Genomic DNA, 20810 nt, shown 5'->3' on the forward strand with positions numbered 1-20810 from the left:
CAAATCTTTAGCTTTGATTGTTCCTAAGCAAGAATTCTTAAAGGAAACAAACAAACAAACAGGTGCTGGGGACTGATTAATTGGATGAAAGATTAAAAACCCAAGTATAAAGGCAATGAATGCTAGAAGTGATGCATCTGTTTTCCAATAAGTGAACATGTTCTAAAGTGGTAGCTTTTATGGATTTTGCTGTATCTGTTCTTCCCCGTTACTTCATTACCGCTAATTACATTTTCCTCGATCCATTAAAAAAAGAAAGGCAAGAAAGAAAATAGCAGAGGGATTAGATACAATAGCAAAACATATCGTGATTACAAAACCCCAAAAAAATAAAAATGGAGAAGAATTTAATTCACAGGGAGAATGAGGGGAGCTAAATGATGCATACTTCTAAGCTGAATCCTTTAAGAAATAAGCTAAAATAATCTCGAATTCCCAATAGATGGAAGTGACTGCACGCCCAATTTATGGAGGAGACAATGAACGGAAGAGGACCGCGCACAATGTGTCGAGGAGGCAACGGACGGAAGAGATCACGGGAAAATATGGAGGAGGCGAGCTCGACAGACGGGATGCGGAACTAGTAAAGGGGTGGCGGTGTGTGAGCAACAGGGGGCGAAGGAGGAGCGATGGTGCGACAGAAGTACGAGGTTAGGGACGGGGAGAGGAGCGGCGGAGACGCGATGTTAGGGCACGGGGAGAGGAGCGCCGGAAATGCGGCGTTAGGGCACGGGGAGAGGAGCGACGGAAGTGGCATTTTAGGGCACGGGGAGAGGAGTGCGGCACAGGAGTCGGGAGGAAGAGGAGGAAAAAAAACGACGATAGGGTGAAAGAAAATGAAAAAAATTGACGCAGTCGGGAGGATTCGAACACCACGTTTTTCAATTTTTCAACCGCGTTTTCATTTTTTTTTTCTTCTGAAAATGATATATAGATATTTTCTAATTTTCTAGAAAATGACATCTCATTTTCTAAAAAACAAAAATAAAAATTATCAACCAAATATATTTTCTATTTTCACAAAAAATAAAAACAAAAAATGATCAAACCAAACGCCTCTAAGTTTCCTTTTAATTTTTCTTTTTTTCCTTATTTTCCCTTTCTCTTCGTATTTCTACCCGAGCTTCCCCCTTTCCTGCCTTAGCTTCCTCCGCCGACTCTTCTTCCTCTTCTCCTCTGCCTTTCCTCCCCGTTGAGTATCGCGTCGCCGCCGACACCTACAGACCACGACCGGTCACCGCAGCCGACCTTCGTCTCTGCCCAAGCTGTTCTCGACGCCGAGTTCTCCTTCCACGAGCTTGCGCCGACCTCCCCTGCAGCTGATCCTTCTTCTTCTCCACCAGCAAACCCTCTGTTTTCTCCTCTGCCCTAGCGCCACTGCCGACCACCGCGGATCCACAATTGGTCATCGCCATCTTGAAGCCGACACTATCTTGATCGCGTGAGGCCAACTAGGCGTTGCCGCAATCGCCTCTCTGATCCATCGGTTTCACGCCTCTGCGTCGCCTGCTCCTCTCCTTGTCATCATCTACGGCCACCCAACTTTGCTCTGGCAGCCGACCATTGTTGGCCACCGTGGACCATCATCTAGTTCACCGCTGGCAGCCCCTCCCTATTCTGATCATCCACGGTGAGGTTTCACAGCTACGCCTATAATCTCTGCTGCAAGCTTTCTATCTCCATTGAAACTGAAATGAGTCGTCCATATCAGCTTGTTGCTGAATCTCGCTGTGAGAAGATAGTCGACCACTCCTGCTCACTATCATTGCTGTTGTGCACCACTACTAGGGATCCATCGTTGGAGAGGCAAGGGCCGAATAGGGTAAGCTTTGATTTTGGTTATCTGGATTGTATAAACCTAATTGTTGCTATAAGTGGAGTAAAGATCTGGATTAACCTTTAGACGTGGTTGATTGTTGGTAAGGGTGTTGGGTTTATATGGATGTGTATCAGATTTCTTTTAAGGTTAGAATCTATGTAGTTGGTTAATTAGTGATCATACTTCGACTAGGGGTTACACTAAATAGGGTTGGGAATCTTATTCAGCTATTTGGTATATATGTAATTAGCTAAATAGATTTATATTGACTGATGCAGGACTTTGATTTGAGACGAGCGTCTCGACGTAGGATTTCTAGATTCGATTTTCTATTGAGGCAGGTACTTCTGACTTATCTCTTGATATAGTCATTTTAGATATGCATAATAGTTTATTTCTAGCAGTAATAATTATGTTTGCATTTACTTTGATATGTCACTATTTGGTTCTTGTTATCTGTCTATATTCCTATTTCCGGGTGTTCGGAACCCAAACTTTATCGCCATCGACGTGGACTTTGATCGACGTGTTGGGGATAGATTTCTATCCCACTCCAGGCACCTGGAACGCTTCCAGGCGCCTCGTCCAAGGCTATAAATATAGCCTTGGTCCAGAAGCTAAAAAACAACAAGTAATTTAATATACAACACTTGTGTGTTGTTCCTATTTAGCTTAGCCTCTCATTTTCTGTGCTTGAATGATGTAAGAGGATTCTCCACCTGAAGGAGATATTTATTGCGCTTCAATTTCCTTGATTAACAACCTCCCTAGTTGTAACCAAGTAAAATCTGTGAGCCTTGTCTTTTTAGTTTATTTCTTTATTTTATTTATGCAAGTGTTACTTTAAGTCCGAGAAGAGTATTTTTGTTTTATTTGTGCTGGAATATTCAATCTCCCTTTTAGCCAGCCACCAACGGACCCCAACATGGTCAATCTTGATTGCTTGAACTTCTCACCTACTTACTTCCAAGTATTCGATCAACCCTGACTTAGATTCTCTCACCAACTTGGTTAACCGTGATCAAACAAACATCAAAATTATGTAAGCTGATTGCACGAATAATTTTTCTCTTTTTTATGTTTGACAATAAATTTAATTTAGACTAATTACTTAATCTAACTTTTCAGATTATGCCAAAATTAAAAGAATTTGGGTTTTTAACTTAAAGTCTTATTCTTCCCCTTTAACATACATCAAAAAGAAGTTTATCTATTTTTTCAACTCCTAAGGATCTCCTTTGGTATTACACCAACAATGATAAATAATTTTTTAGTCAAAAATATATCCCTTTCTATATTCATAAAATACCATTTATGGATTATATTACAAAATATCTCTTTTCTAAAATAAGTCATTTTGAAAGAACCTTCCAAAATTTTCAAAAGTATCTATTTCTAAGGTATTTCAAAACCTTTTTTAAATTCATTTACAAAGTTATTAAAAAAACTTCCAAGATATTCAAAAATATTTTTAATTTTTTATTTAAAAACTATTTGCACAAGTTATATATATTTTTATTGAAAAACTATTTGCAAAATATTTTTTGTTAAACATAGTTTTGAAGATGAAGGGGAGCTTTGGCGCAACGATAAATTTGTTGTTTTGTGACCAAAAGGTCACGGATTCGAATCTTAGAAACAACATTTTGCAAAAGTAGGGTAAGACTGCGTATAATGGATCCTTCACTGAAACCCCGTATGGCGGGAGCTTTGTGCACCAGACTACCTTTTTTTATAGTTTTGAAGATATTTACTAAAAATATTTCGAAACTTTTATTAAAGAAATTTTTAAAGAGATTTTTTAAAAACATCGATTTGAAAATATTCTTCCCTTTTTAAAACAAATAAAAGTTGAACATATCAAAACCTTTTGAAATATTTTGATAATAAAAATTCTAAAATCGAATTTCTAAATTTATATTAATATTTAGCTTTGAAAACCCATTTTTTTTTAAACTTAGTTTTTTTATATAACCTCCCTCTTAACTTGATACTCTCTTAGAACATCCTTGTTAACCACAAGAATATAATACCCGCGTGTTTAGGGATTAGGAGATTATGAGTTTTGACCTAAATATAATGCTATAAGTTTAGGTGTTCATCAATAAATTTTCATTTTCGAAGGTGTATAAATTTTTAAATTTTTTATATATTTACACTCAATCAATTATGAAATTTATTAATATGTGAATCACCATTTTGAAAATAATTTTACGAAAATAATCCTATAGATTTTGAAAACCTTTTCATAGTATTTCCAAATTAATTTCTCCTAGCAGCTTACTCGTTCTATTTGTCTTAGTATACATGATAACTTATATGTTCTTATGAGATAAACCTTTTAATTTTAATTGTGTAATTTAAATTTTTGATAATTTGTCTGAAGTGGTTTGATCTTGTGTTAGATTTAAATTTAACTTTTGACCCACCAAACAAGTATTTTTGGAATAAACTTCTAACATGTGATAAGTCAAAGATAACATCATTAATGTAACCACATGTCTTAGACAATTTTTTTTCAAAACATTTCATCCAAGTGACTTAATATTAAGATTGAGCCTCCTTTATCTTATATTTGTCATATCTACCCATTCTAATGTAAGCAACTAATAAGATTGATAGACCGCATGATATGATATATAACAAATAATTTAAAACATGTATGATCATGAAGAGTATCATAATGCATATAAATCAAATCACTATTGAAAAATTGATATATAATAATATATCAAATACGTGATTTGAAACATTTCATGTTAACTCTCGAATATGCCAACTCATTTTGACATATTTTGATTTTTATTAAATTTATTGTTTTCTCAAATGTGATTAATTTATTAGTTTCATAATTATAGGGTACTTGATTTAAAATGATTTATGTATTTTAAGTTTTTGACTTTAATTTAAGTTAAACATGTAACCTAAATCTAGATGGTTAGTTGTAGATAGATTATTAATAATTTTTACTAAGTTAATAATTTTATTTTTAAAAAAAATTATTTTATTTCATAAATTTCTTAATTGTGAATTTTCTAAATTTGTAAACTTTAAAAACTCATTTTTTCACTTTTTTTATTTTTTTTTTCAATTTTTAATATTTGAAAACTAAAAAAAAAAGGCAGCCCGATACACGAAGCTCCCACTATGCGGGGTCCCGGGGAAGGATCATTTGAAAATTGATTTTTATAATTTTTAAAATTCAAATTTAGATTTTTGAAAATTGAAATTTGTTTTTCCGAATTTTTGAAAAATATATTTTAAAATTTTTAGATTTTGAAAACTATTTTTCTGTATTTTGATTTTTTATTTTTATATTTTAAAGAAATTTTGATTAATTTTTATTCTTAATTAAATTCGGATTTATTAATTAAATTTGAATTATTAATCAGATTTAAATTAATTAATTAAAGGTTATTTTGATTAATTAAATTATTAATTAAATCTGAATTAATCCACGGTCTGAATGTGCGCTTCCAATCTCTTTGCGTCATCGTCACTGCAGCAGCCGTTGCGGATATCGTCATTGTCGCTAATGGAAGATTCTCAAGTCAATCGGGGGAATAGGCCGAGTTTATTCACTTCGCTCAGTTACCTCTAACTTTGCCAATTTTGTCCAACTCGGCCGAACCGTACCGGGTTTGTCCGAGTTTGCCTCCATTCGTTCTGGACGAACTTTATTGCTTTGAATTGTCGCAGTGATCTAAATCATAGAGAAGAGCAGGCGACAAATTTGGTGACCTACTGATGGCAACTAAAGATCCCGCTCCTTTTAACGTAAGGTTCTCCAGATTTCTTCAAGAATATGGTGAGAATCCTTCCTGAATTCTTTGATCATCCTGCCTTCCATGTTTAATCCGTCTATTTCTTAGCAAACCATTGGAATCCTCTCCGGTAGGGTCTAATCCTTCTCACTTTTCGCCATCCTTTAGTCTTATTTTTCCCTAGCATATCTCTTCATTGTTCTAGGCTTTACTAAACTAAATTAGTGCCAATATCATGTTCATAATTTACCTCAACCTCAAGTCCATTGGGAAAAACATTTTATAGATACTTCATATGAATATGAGTTTAGAGTTCAACAACTTGTTTTTAATTTTTTTCTTCGAAAATTTAATGCATGCAAATTATGATGTGTGTATGATCCACCAGCGGAACTCCATTTTAATACGATTGCATATTTTTAATTGAATATTTCACTGAACTTGTATGCACTAATAATTATGCTTAAAGTAAATACCTACTTACATTCAATCCCAAATGTTTTAGTATATTTGACTGAATGCTAACTGAGGCTGCAAGCTAACTTATTTATTTATTTATTTTTCAATTTTGAATATTTGAAAACTGATTTTTATTGCTTTGAATTGTCGCAGTGATCTAAATCATAGAGAAGAGCAGGCGACAAATCTGGTGACCTACTAATGGCGACTAAGGATCCCGCTCCTTTTAACGTGAGGTTCTCCAGATTTCTTCAAGAATTTGGTGAGAATCCTTCCTGAATTCTTTGATCATCCTGCCTTCCATGTTTAATCCATCTATTTCTTAGCAAACCATTGGAATCCTCTCCGGTAGGGTCTAATCCTTTTCACTTTTCGCCATCCTTCCGTCTTATTTTTCCCTAGCATATCTCTTCATTGTTCTAGGCTTTACTAAACTAAATTAGTGCCAATATCATGTTCATAATTTACCTCAACCTCAAGTCCATTGGGGAAAACATTTTATAGATAGTAGATACTTCATATGAATATGAGTTTAGAGTTCAGCAACTTGTTTTTAATTTTTTTCTTCCAAAATTTAATGCATGCAAATTATGATGTGTGTATGATCCACCAGCGGAACTCCATTTTAATACGATTGCATATTTTTAATTGAATATTTCACTGAACTTGTATGCACTAATAATTATGCTTAAAGTAAATACCTACCTTACATTCAATCCCAAATGTTTTAGTATATTTGACTGAATGCTAACTGAGGCTGCAAGTTAACTTATTGTTGGTTTGTAAATGGACTGTTTCATTAGCATTGTTTTTTTTTCATGTATTGTAATCTTATAATTCATTTGTTATACTAGTGAACATTAATGCGGGAAGATTAGTTGTCCTCATGTTCAACTTGTTTGTTAATTAAACATGTAATTTTTAAAGCTTTCATCTTTTTGTCTCTTTCTAACCAAAGTACTGAGCTTGTTTGCAAAACATTTGATTGATTCATGCCTTAGTTTTGATTTGCCTTTTCTATCTCAAAAATTGCCTAAGCATGTGACAAATGAAGGTGTTGTCATCTTCAAAGACCTCAATTTATCCTTCTAAAAAGGCCATGAGGAATTGAGGTCATCTCAAGCCTTTTTGAATTGACAGTTCCTATCCTTGGTCTTTGTTGGGATAAAAGAACCTTAACATTATGCTTGAAATTTAAGCAATCACTAAGTATGGATGACACTTGTAGGCTGGGATTTAATTCTTGGATCCATTGGTACTCTTTACTTGATTATGGTGCCCTACACGAAGGTTGAAGAGAGCTTCAATGTCCAGGTTTGACTTCATAACCCATCCTGCAACGGTCGAATTCATGGTTACATATGCTCCTTGTCATGACTTGCTTGAGGGAGAGAAGTAAGCTCCTATTTGGCTATTTCCTTGATCCAATAAACTCAAACTGTAGACTTCAATTCGTTTGTTACATTAGGTAGCTTCCAATGTTTCTAGTTGAATCCTATTTTCTTCTTGCAATATGATAGCAGAAGCCCATGGTATTTGCAAGGTGACCTCAGGTATTTATTGGTGCTTATAATGCTGAAATTTAGTCACAAGGCTGGTTGCTTATGTTTATCATTGTATAATCACATATGAAGAAACTGCATTTTCTAATCACTTTGTGTCTTATTAAAATAATTTTCAGAGAGGAGAGATCCTTGTTAATTATTTTACTTGTATAAAGAGTAACAAGTGGAGTAAAATTACGACGAGGGAAGTAGAGCATATGTACAAAGATGAATTAAACATTGACAGAACATCTCACTATTGACATTAATCAAAGATAAGAGATGACTTGGCTGGGCCATTGTGTGGACTACCACTTGCACTTCCAAATTTACCCTGGTGGCTTGTGGGTAGTGAATTCCAGGATTAATCAGATCATAAGACCTGGATACCTGGATTACCCAAAAAAATAAAAAAAGTAATGAGATGACACATGTTTTTGTTTTCTTTATGAAATATGGTTGTTCCTTTTGAATTTAATCACAGACAACTGCCATGGTGCATCTTGGTTGAGCAATTGTTCCATTCTATTCCTAGATCAACATAAGAGAGTGCTTAGAGAGGATGTTTGACTAGTCACACTTCTTACTTTGACTTGCAGTGCAAGTAGTGGATTTTTTTTATAGGGGAAGGTAGGGGCTAATCTAAAATAAATATTGAAAATGAGTTTGATGTTGCACAACAAACAAACAAACTTCTTACCGAGGGAACTCTCACATAAAGGGTACAAGTGGAAAATTATTATTAATTGAAACATGATCATTTTAGGGACTTCGAATTATAGACCCAACCCTAAAATAAACTATCTAAATTGGAGAAACCTGCTAGACCATAATTGGAAATACAATTATTCTATTATTATTTTCAAAAGAGAAACAAAAATTATTTTCCCCCAAAATATAATAATTGTAATTTACTAATCATTTTGATAGTTTACCAAAAGATAAAAATATATTTTATGCTTAAAATCTATTTCATTTCTAACAATGTGTGATTGACTCTTCCCCGCCCACCACTTATTGATCTTAGACACTTTACTTGTATTTCTTAACTGAACCTATAAGTGATTTTTACAACTTGTGCTCATTCAGTTTAGATCATACTGTATCAGTCAAAGTATCCTCAATCTTGGCGACACAATTGAGATATGTGTTTGGGTCTAGTCGACCATCAAACCTAGGGGCATCAAGTTTAACTCGATGGGTATATCTAGTATAAGTTCAATTCTAGATCTAGATTGGGGTTGGATGTCCTAAAAGTGATCTTTCTCATTGATGACTGGTTGATGGTTGAGCTACGTGTGATATGTGATCTATGAACTTAGGACTCATGCCCTTTACTAGCTTATTGATTATATTAGCTACATAAACTTTGAACCATTCTAGGTCTTCCACTCTAGATCGAAATGTCTTTAAGCTCATCTTTCACAAATTCACACCTAGTATCTATCTCTCTAATGGTGGGATTTTCGTCATAGCTAATGTGGAGGTTCGATAAGTAATAAGATTTATAAATTTAGCCAAAAATTTAAGGAAACAAGATAGAACTTAGAAATAGTGACGAAACAAGTAGGAAATTAGATAATAAAATGATTGAAAATAGTGACAAAACAAGCAAACAACGAGAGATAGAGATGATGATAAAAGTATATGGAGATAGATGATATGTGAGCCAATTAAATAATGCATAAAAGTTAAATAACTAACTAAATTTAAACAATGGTAATTTTCAAGTGAGAGCCTTGTTCCGGAGTTACGACAAAGTACATATACTAACCAAAATAGTAGTGAGCCAAGCGACCTGGAGTTTTGCTACAGTAATTTGTGAAGGCAAAATCAAATTGCTAGATGTTGATGCCACTGAAAGAAAAGGCGAAGTTGGCAAACCAAAGCAAATCATCGATCTGCAATGGACGTGGGGAGGAAAGTTCTAGAGGCAAATTTAGCTTAAGAATTAGAATTAGTAGTGAGAAAAAGAACCCACGAAAGTTGCAATTAGTACCATGCTTTCATTCTAATACCAATTCACACAACACGATGGATCAACAAGCCACAATCTTCACCTAGAGGAGTAAACTTGAGAAAAGTGGAAATAAGATGATTAAAATGTCGGACTTTGGACTTCACTCGATAGTAAATATGAAAATAAATATTCTAAATAAGGAAATATAATAATTTTAGCAAGGATTATAATTAATTCCCTATTTTATTTCTTAATAAAAATACAAATTACCTTTTTGTCTAAAGCGCAATCTAGATTCTCTTCAATTTATTTTCTTCAATTGTTGTCTTTTTTGATGCTAATTTATTTCCTTTTCTACATTAACAATAGAGTTGAAGAGGAAGTACTTTTCTATTTTGACTAATTATAGAGTGAAGGGCTAATAGAGAAGGTTAGGTTAGATCAAACAAACCCCGCGTAATACTCAAGTGTCTTGCGTCTCTAAATAGAATAATACGTTTTCAATATAATATCGTGTCATGCCAGCACCATTCAATTCTTATTAAATTAATAATGATAAATAATCTTATTTAGTATAAATTATAAATTTAATTAATCACTATTATTAATTATTTACTTAATAATTAATTAGATTGATAATAGATGTTATATTTATATTGGTTGCAATTAAAGTTTTAATTTTTAGCTATAGTTACTTATATCCTCTTTACTTCTTTTGTTTCGTAATGATTTATTTTATAATGATTTGCACTTATAATCAAATCAACTTTTGTAGGAAGAACGTTGGAATGAACAACTAGAACATGATGAGACCTTCCTTGTTCCTCTATAAACTTATGGTCTATTTGATAACATGTTGATCTATAGGGAGACAAATGATGATCACCTAAAGCACATTTGCCTTATCCTAAGGATTGTTAAGGTAGAAAAATTGATTGTCAGTTCGAAGAAGTGCTCCTTGCAGCCTTGAGTTCTCTTCCATTAGTTGATTATCCCTACAAAAGGAATTTGGATAGATCCAAAGAAGATTAGGATAATCAAGGGCTAGCCTGAACCATGTACCCTTTAATAGGCTCAAAACTTCAAGGTTTTACGCTCTTTTTATAGGCTCTTTGTTAAGAGTTTTAGTACTATCAGGACCCTCATAATAAATTTCCTTAAGAAAAGGGAGTTACTAAATCTGCCTTTCCAACCTTTAGGGAAATTAAGGAAAGGATGAAAAAGGTCATGTTTTTTAGACACCTCGTCAAACCATTAGACTTATTTTGCGATGCATCTAGTAGGCACAGAAGGAGCACAAAGTTAAGAAGGGCATCCAATTGCATTTTTTAGTGAAAACTTAGCAAGACCAAGCAACACTATTCGACCTATGTTAAAGAGTTTTATACTATTAGTCAGACCCTTAAACGCTGCATTATTAGCTACTGCCCCACGAGTTCATACTCCACTTTAACCATAAAGCACTAAGTTTCATTCAATCTTAGAAGTAGCTAAGTGTGAAACATGTTAAATCGTTTGAGTTCCTCCAAAAATACACCTTTCTCTTGAAACATTATTTTATTGTAGATAGTAAACTTGCCGATGCACTAAGTTGACTTACACACACCATAAACATAAAATAGTAGGATTCAACCTTATTAAAGATGAATACATTGATATCCTAATTTTGGGTCAATTTTGCTAATATTCAAGGCGTGAACCGTCATGATTTAATTGATTTTTTGATAAAAATGGCTACCTATTTAAGGGCACATAAGAGGACAAGTTTATGCATTCCTAGGACTTCAGTTAGAGATTTTTCTTATTTAGGAAACACACATAGATAACCTGTCTAGATACTTTGGAAGGGATAACACTAACACCCTTGTTTTAAATTGGTTTTACTAGCTTTACTATGATGAGATATTGTATAGATTGTACTACAACGTCTCATATGTCAAACGACAAATACAAGTAGAGAAAACACAAGTTTCCATCGTTACTTGTTCTTGATGAGTCCTAGAAAGTTATTAGAATGGACTTTGTCTTAGGTTTACTACAAACCAATCAAAGCTACAACTCTATTTTAGTAGTAGACTGTTTTTCAAAAATGGCTGATTTTAGTTCATGTAATATAACCAATAATGTATTCCAAATAGTGCCAAGTTATTTCGGGTAGTTGTTAGGTTTCATGGATTACATATCTATAGTTTTATATAAAGATGTGAAATTTTGTTAGTTATTTTTGAAAAATCATATGAAAATTATTTAAAACTCGGTTTAAATTTTCATTTGTTTTCCATCCGCAAACTAATAGACAAGCTAAGGTTATCAACTGCATTCTAGGCAACTTATTGAGATGTTAGGTGAGCAAAAAAGCATGCCATTTGGGATTTAGTTTGTTGTTTATCAAATTTACTTGCTATAATTCAATAAATTGATATCAATCATAATCCATTCAAATTGCGTTTGGGCAAAAAGCAAGGTTTATTGAGCACATTAGAGAGATTCATATCGATGTCAAGAGAAAATTACATTGAGTTTTAATGAACCTTATAAAATTCAAATCTAATGCACATCGTAAATTGAAAGAGTTGTTCTTGTCCTCATTTGCCTTAAACACTTTTCTAAAATTTCCTTCTAAAAGATTCATGTTCGCTTCTATATCCTTTCTAAATTATAAAGAAAATTGGGTATAATGTATATGTTATTATGTTGTTAGGCATCCTACTAATTTGAACATAGTTTAATTTTCCTATAGGTCATGTTTGCAAAGTGGCACACTCTCATTTGTGTCACAACCTCTTATCTAATCAAGAACATTGTACTTTATAGACTTCTAGACAATGACATCTCTAGACAAAAGCACTCATAGGTGCTTAATCGCTTAGTTTGTTGGGAAGGAAGGACTTTATATATTGAACATGCTTGAGGATCACCAAGTATGAGCTTGGCTTGCACTCAAGCTACTCGAAGAAATAGAACACAATCTACCCAATCCAGCTAATGAGGTACCTCCACTTCAAACCTATGTGTGGCACCTCCAAACTTGGTTTAGATAATTCCAACTCCTCACTTGACGGAATTGAGTTATTCTTGGTAAGAATACTAGTGTCAAGAAGGGAAAGAGTGACACTGAAAACAAAATAAAATTACAGAAATAAGTTGGAGAATAATCACCATTGACATATCTTAAATTGAAGGAACCAATTGAAGAATATTTAGAGGTTGACACATATTTAGTTTAATTTTAAATAACTATGTGGATTAATCTAAAAGAATCAAAACAAAAGTATAATTGAATGTCTAAGCAAATTTAAAAACTCATGAATGTGTTTTAATCCAAATTAGACCCAAGGGAAATGTTGATCCACTTTTTAATCTAAGTCAAGTTAAATTATTTGCTCTAACCTTTTTGAAGAGATTGAGCAATTTGGGAAAGCCCCTATCTTGTTAGGCTCCTCTATTGGTAGTGCTCCAACTTATAGGCTTCACCATTCAAGCAAACCCATTGAATTTGCCATCCAATGAGTAGCAGTGTTGTAAATGGCAGTAGGCGGGGCAGGGCAGTCAGTGGCCGCGTACTGCCTCTGTTGCCTAGGCATTGCCTCAGCCGCCTAGGCATCGCCTCGACCATTAAATTTTTTTTTTACTATTTTTTATACATAATATTATAGATAATTATTATTCTTTTTAATATTTATGTTTAATAAAATATATTAATTAAAAATTTAATCTAAATATTTAAAAATAATATATATATATATATATATATATATATATATATATATAATGGGATAATTTTATTAGGTTTTAATTAAGCCTATTTAAATTATTCCAATCATAGCTAAGAGTTGATTAAGATTATTAACCTAAAATTATTTAATTAAACCCTAAATTACAACTTACCCACATACTTGGTTTGAATTGGACGACGAGTCCAACACATCGACGTGTTCGGTCCATTCACCGGGCATGAGCAAAGCCTGTGGCCTGTCGTCGAGCTCGAGCAATGCTTCTAGGCCTATCTCTAGGCTCAGACGATGTGTCCAGGCTCACGCGATGCATACAAACGCGTTGTGGTGGTGCAGCGGCGGTGGCGGCGATGGCAGTTCTAGGTGCAGCGATGACGGAAAGAGGTGAGTTATCGCCTAAAGTACTACCTTAGCCTAAGGCAGTGTGGTTGATGCCCACCTCCCGCTTAGGCCGATGCCTAGGTGGCTATCTCGGCCGCTATTTAGAACACTGATGAGTAGAGACGAATATACAAACCTTTAAGAAAATAAAAACTCTTTAAGTTTAATTGTTATACTAAGGGTTATGTGGCATCAAAGTGCTCACATAAAGGCTTAGCCTTAGAAGATGAACATAATCTTAAGGACAAAGTATCGTACTTTTTGACTCTAAGGAGTGACAAAGAAATAGCCCCACATGACGAGCACTATGAAAATGTGGAAATTGAAAAACATAGGACTTAATGTAGTGCGTTGCATTCAAGGTTTAAAATTTTGAGTTATGCCCAAGTTTTGATTTATAACCGGAGCAATACAATTTCGATATCATATTGTTCCGTGTTGATAGTTTCGATACTTCTAAAATATAAATATTGATTGTTATAGATATGGAAGGATTAAGTAGGTTTAAACTAGATTTAATTTTGATTAATTTAAAATTAAATTAAATTAAATTTATATATACTAATTTAATTCATAATAGTGTATTTTATAAGGTTAAAAATTATATATATATCTATTTAGCTTGTGAATAGATGGAGGGAAAAAATTAACCATCTTTTAAGAGTTTTTTGTTTTTCTTATTTATCTTATGGGTGATGAAGGAGGGAAAAAAATAATTATCCTTAAAGAGGTAAAAAGATTTTTTGTCTCTTTGTTTGCCCTTTGAACAAATGAAGGAAAAAAAAAATTAATGTTCTGGGAGGAAAAAAATTAACGGAGGCAACAAAATTGAGAGATGCAAAGGAATAGAATAGGAAAAAAATCACTGTTTAAAACTAATAAAGAATGAAAATGAAAATAATTAAAATATTTTGTAGGGCTCGTAGCACCCTACGAGTTCATGAAGTCATCGCGAGGTCCATGGTTTCCTTCGCGACTTCGTGAGGCCATGTGAGGTCATGAAGGATCTCAACTACTTTTGGGATTTTGCGGAGGATACCTCGATGTTGTAAAGGGTCGCAATTGCCTCTATGACCTCGCGAGGCCATTGCGAGCCTCGTGAACTTATGCCGTGCCTGTAGGTTGGTGGGATGGTAAATTTCGCTTGTGTCAACAAGCATGACTCAAAATCGTATACCATGGTTTAAATTTCATACCATGCTTGACAAAATGGGTGAAATTTGTCATTCAACCCGTCGCTCAATAATGGAAACACAGGTCGTGGTAGGGTCACGAGGCATCACGATCCCACGATGATCTCCGTGGGATTGCGGAGCCTGCCTTGTTCCACGGAGATGGCCGCGGGGTTAGGGGGTGAAATGAATCGAGTTGGTTCGCGAGTTTTTTGAGCCGATTTGAAAAATATTCGATTTGTATTCGAAATTTTTGAATTCGAGCCAAACTCAAACATGCTCGATAATTTTTTTTAGCCGAATTCAAAGTTTCAAACCCATAATATTTTGTTCAATTGTTTACGAGCCACTTGCGAGCCGAACTCGAATCAAATTTTAATTATTTTTACATAATTTTAACTTAAATATATTCAAATTAAGGTTCGAATAATTTGAATCGAATTCGAACTCAAATATCAATATTTTCATATTATTCTGCTTGATTTGATTAGTTTGCACCCGTTGTGGGGCGCCACGACCCCGATTTTTTTTAATTTTTGTTTTCAATATTTAGGTTAAATTTTTTATTTTTTATTAATATAGTTTATATTAAAAAATATCAAAACCATATCATCATGACATGATACAGTATTGAAACTGTATCGTTCTAGTTATAAATTGAAATTTTGACATATGTCAAAATTTTAAACCATAATTGCATCCTTTTCACACCCATGTTTGATGACATATAGAAACACACTAATACCTTCCACACATGCAAAATAAAGGTGGTAAGTTGTGTAAAATCGTGATAGACTACAAGAGTTGCATGAATGCATTTTTCATATGGTCCTTTTATAGGATTCAAGCCACCCTTGAGCTATACCTAAGCCCCTACAATGTGGTATGGATAAATGAGAGCTTTTCACTTACATAAATATGTTTGGTTCATATAAAGATGGCTCCATATGAGGATAAAATATGAATGACGTTCTTCCTATGATTGTGGCCCATGTGATCCTTGGTAAATCCCTTCGTTACTCACTTTGAATTTAGAAAACACATACATTTTTAAGTACATGGCCAAAATATCCGAATATACCTTGCTAAGCCTAGTGAGCTTGAGTCTAGACCTAAGCCGACAGCCAAACCGACCAACCCTCAAAACAGCGCCTTCATTTTCTCACAGCCTCAATTTAAAGAAGGAAATGAGTTAGGACTCATGCTAGCATTACTAGCCCAAAACCTCACAGTTGACCCTAGAGATTAACCAATAGGCCTTCCCTCTAAAGCTAGATAGATATTAGATAAGTTCTAGGATATAACTAGTGAAGAATTACGCAACAAACTCCCATCTATGCAAATGATTGACCACACCATTGATATGGTCCCACATCACAATTGCCAAACCCACCACATTGTCGTGTGAATCCCCTAGAACATGTTGAATTGAATGAGCAAGATGAAGGACTCTTATAGAAAGGCTTTAAGGGACGGTTCCTATCGTATTGGTGTTGGGGGGGGGGGGTGACACTTTTCAATTTGTTCACTTTTGTCTGCAATTTGAGTTAGTATAATAGAAATAGATATATATAAATAACTCAAACACAATCACACCATAAACAATTTTCCGTGGTTTGGAACCCTTAGTTCCTACTCTATGGTTTATGATCCTGATTCGTTAGCTGGAACACTCTCGGAATCCTGCTACCTTTCTCTTTTTTGGAATCCTTCTGGAGATGGAGAAAAGTTACAACAATGACAAACAAATAGAATACAAGAACAATATAAATTTTTATTAGTCAACTGTATTTCTGAATTCAAACAAACCTCGAATTTGATTGCTAATGTATATGCTTGTAGAAGCTAATATGATCTGAACCAAATCAATTGACATTCCCATTTTTTTTATGTCATATAATATCAAGACAGAGGAACTACTAATTGATTAGGAAATTAAGAATAACTGAAAATTTTCTTTAAGCTACCTCTGTTCAAAGAGCTGTCATCTATCACAATCATTGCAAAGTAACCTGAAAATTTTTACTACACCTTAACAATGCTTTAGGAAAATGTCTTTGTTTTTAGGATGTAGGTCATTTTCAGATTGTGCTATAACAGATTGTTTTTTGGTATGCTCTCTCATAGATGGACTCCATGCCAACTGCATTGTTTTGGGAGATACTCTAATTTCCTAGAAGAACAAGAAGACAGTTGCACTTGCCTGGTCAAGTGCATAGGTGAAGTATAGGGCTCATTTAGATCAAACTGATAATGTCTTAGTTGAGACATAGTCACTTAAAACAACTGAAGATGCACTATGACAATTTGGTTGACATGCACATAATCTTTATTTCATGAGAAAACAAAAAAAATATAAACATTGATAGCTACTTCATTAGAGATAGTGCAATTTAATTATTTCATTTGTGAGCTTCATTGATCTGTTAGCAGATTTTCTAACAAAATCTTTTGGACGTTTTAGAATTGAATATTTCCATAGTAAGGTGTGTCTTTGTAATATTTTTAAATCAACTTGAGGGAAGTGTTTAGATCTAACTGCAAGTACCATATATTTTAGGTGTAAATTTTGATGTTGCAATAATGAATATATGTATAGATAGAGAGGGCTACTTCTTGGGTATCATTAGGATTTAAAATATCGTTACGATGCTAGGTGAAATGGTCATTTCGATAACTTACCAAAACTTGATACTTGGCACATACAATCTTTTGATGTGTCATTGTGTCAATCATATCAATGAGTATTATTTTATCACAATATTTTACACCTCTGGACATGCAACAATAAGGTGAAGGTGAGTTAATATAATGTTATTTTTTTTAGCTTGTCCCCATATATGAAACAAAATTTGAATTTAAGTATATAATTGTGTTTTTTTTCCTCATCTCTTTTCCACCTTTCTCCTTCAATTTGCTATTGGCACCATACATCAGAACGTTGGCACAATTCTGAAACAATATCATTTCATTCAAAAATCGAAACTCCGGCACAATTTGAGATTTTTCAATCTCGGATATCATACTCAATTGACTTCTTCATTGGCCAAATCTTTGTGTATACAGTTATATATCATTTTTAGAATTCTCAAATAATACTTCTGTTAATTATATGTTCTGATTTACATTTCTCTGTTGCTTGATCCGGATGGTGATGATCTTCTCCCTCTCTTTATTAGGCAATGCATGATTTTCTTCATCACCATCATCATATACTGAAGGTAGTGTGTCTATTTTCCCATTTTTTTGGTCATTTTTGTACATTTTGCATTTATGAAATATCTTTTCCATACTGGATTAAACTTTATGTACTGTTTTTGAAGTATGATCATTTGGAGTTCCCTGGTGCTGTACCACGTACTTTTATTGGTAAGTCCTGGAAACTCAAAAATAATTTGTTGTTGTCTCAATAGACAATCCTATATCATTTTTCTAATGTTACACTTTGAATAAAAGCTGTTACTTGTTTTAGATGTTCGTGCTGTTTAAGTTGAATTTCTATATCACAACTAAGTTGTTGATGGTCCAAATACCTTAGTAGGTTGTCTCATTGGGTTATGCCATTTAATGCTAGCCAACATTGTTTGTGTTCTTGTAGTTTAATAGAAGCAGCTGCTGCTGTTCCCTTTTAAATTTTAGGTTTACCAAATTCACTAGTTCTAGCTCTGTGTTCCGGACTTGCATGAAATTGTTCCATAACATTTTAAATGCTTATGCAGTTTCATGAATATACTGAAACATTCCAAATAATGCATATTTAAGTTGTTTCATGGAATACTGGACATTCCAAATGCATATGCCGTTTCATGGAATACCCCATGGGAAAATTATTAGGTTGCCATTTTCTTTGATTCTTCCTTTGTCAACTATATTGTTATAAATGTTTTGTCCGGACAACTTAGAGTTCCCAGAAATGTTTACAACCTAACAGGATAGGTTGTGCGTCATTTTGTACTTTTTGATCTATTTAGTGAATAGTAAATCCAATTATTTGCTTCGTTGCTATTGGTAGCGGTGTTCTTGTTCTTCTTTCCATAGGTTTATCTTTCTGGGCTTCTCTTTATTGACAGTGAATTGGTGCCTGATTTATCATCTATAAGACAACCTTATGAATAAAAATATGTGATTGTTCTGCTATCTGTCAGAATTTATTGTTTTATTAACAGAAAAATGAAGTTTTTTTAGACAAAAAATGACTTTTTTATACCATATTATTGTGGTCTGTCTAACTCTAAAATCTTCTAAAATTATTATAGATTTCAGTCTCCAGACTATTCTCTACTGAAACTCGAAATATTTGTTTGCGACTAGCTGAAACTCCTACTATTGCAGCTAACCAAGACCTATATGCTTTATGACTAGTGCATTCTGTTTCTTAATGATTGGCATGTGCAACTGATGGATAGCTTCTGCTGACATATTTCTAGCATTAATAATGTCAATATTATTTGTCTCTATCATTCAGGTGCCCTGATTGTGTCGGTTTTAGCATCACCAGTGGTGGTCCTGATGCATTCCATTCATCTGTCAAAAGCGTATGGTCTGTTAGCAGGTACTTAATCTCTTGAACATTCAAGTTCTGTAGCTTGTCCAATTTTCAGTCATTTTTTTGAAACTGTGAAGTTTGCTGCAAAAGATATTTGCAATTGGGCCGTGAAATATAGGTAGCTACCTTAACAGCACGGTCCAATACCTGTTGTCACACTTTTGGACCCAACTCCCTTTGTCCTTGTCCTTGAATAAGGGAAAAACAAAAGAAATTATAGTTATGAAAGTGTTTTTCTTTGTTTACCCAAAGTCAAGATTGGTTTATCGATTTTGTAGAAATTTTTTGGGCAATTTTATTTTCCAAAATTAGGCATAATGCAATTTCCTTCTATTGAATCAAAATAAATGATACACATGTCTTCTCTTATGAACTTGAGTGAAGTCATGGCCCAGATTGATGCTTGTTGGTGAGCAAAGAGGCAAGTGGGGTGCACAACAAACAACAAACATGGTACATGATGACCAACAAGCAAAGTATGGGGTTAGTGGGTTACTAAAGGGTGGATCTCAGAAGATCGGTGGGGTCAATTAGATGGAGGAGCTTAGGTGTGCAAAGGTTGGAGTTTAGCAATGGACGCAAATAGGGGCTCAACGGTGAAAACACAAGTGGAGGGAGCCTGATGGCGAGGGTGGAAACGGGTGGGCTGGTTCTTGAACATTGGTGGTGTAAATAAAAAAACGATGAGCAACTAGGGATCTGAGATGAGCAAGGAAGATTGGGTGAACTTATTATTTGATGTCTCCTCTTCTTTCTCTCTTTGAAGATAGGGTAAATGGAGATTAAGGAGTTCATTTCCTTTCCTTTCCCTTCCTTTCTTATCTTTTCATTTCTTTAACCCTCCTAACTCCCACTACAGAGTAAACACAGCATTACCATGATAAACACTTACTAGTAGACATTTATAAGTGATGGCTCCTTCTTGAAGTACTTAGTCTATCGGAAAGGACCCCAAATATATGTAGTGTTGAACTTTACTAGATTGCTCTCTACATGTTTGTTGAGATTCAATCTCATAAGCTAGAGCTATCTTCTTGAAAGGCACCTATTGATAGTACACTTCACACTTATGCTTTGCGTCAAAGAACTTGATATAGATTGCCTTATTTCTTATTCGACAAATTTAGAGATTTTCTTGGTGTAATAATGGATATCTCAGTAGATATTTTTATTGTTTTGAATAGTCTCTTAAGTGGTTAGGTAGTTGACAAAATCGTCAGGATTGATTCCCATATTTACAATTTTTTTAAAAAATTTTTATGGTTTAAAAGATTGTTATAAACTTATTATTATCTTTTACTTGGTATTATAAATGATATAAATTAGCTACGTAGTAGAATAATTAATTTTTTTATAAGGGGCTTATAACCACTTGAACAATCCTTTTTACAACTTTAATTTCTAGGTTCATGATTCTTGTTTTGGACACAA

The 20810-nt window shown here is 33.9% G+C and overlaps 1 protein-coding gene across 4 annotated transcripts in view; it reads left to right on the plus strand.

The window, feature by feature from the left end:
* Positions 1 to 1095: 1095 nt before the first annotated feature.
* LOC121974897 (dol-P-Man:Man(7)GlcNAc(2)-PP-Dol alpha-1,6-mannosyltransferase-like) overlaps positions 1096 to 20810 on the plus strand; it is an 83743-nt gene continuing 64028 nt past the window's right edge. For 3 of the 4 annotated variants that reach the window (XR_006110145.1, XR_006110146.1, XM_042526174.1), the window contains exons 1-8: positions 1096 to 1630; positions 1712 to 1822; positions 2098 to 2156; positions 6196 to 6304; positions 7271 to 7356; positions 18013 to 18054; positions 18157 to 18202; positions 19299 to 19385. Coding sequence is in view for 2 of the 4 variants with exons in the window: in XM_042526174.1 (XP_042382108.1) it covers positions 6244 to 6304; positions 7271 to 7356; positions 18013 to 18054; positions 18157 to 18202; positions 19299 to 19385 (322 nt within the window). In the remaining 2 variants the exon portion in view is untranslated. Of the gene's footprint in view, positions 1631 to 1711; positions 1823 to 2097; positions 2161 to 6195; positions 6305 to 7270; positions 7357 to 18012; positions 18055 to 18156; positions 18203 to 19298; positions 19386 to 20810 lie in introns of all 4 variants that reach the window. The other variant, XM_042526176.1, reaches the window with a different exon arrangement.

This window comes from Zingiber officinale, chromosome 4B, assembly GCF_018446385.1.
Source record: "Zingiber officinale cultivar Zhangliang chromosome 4B, Zo_v1.1, whole genome shotgun sequence".
In the NCBI taxonomy this organism is placed as follows: Eukaryota; Viridiplantae; Streptophyta; class Magnoliopsida; order Zingiberales; family Zingiberaceae; genus Zingiber; species Zingiber officinale.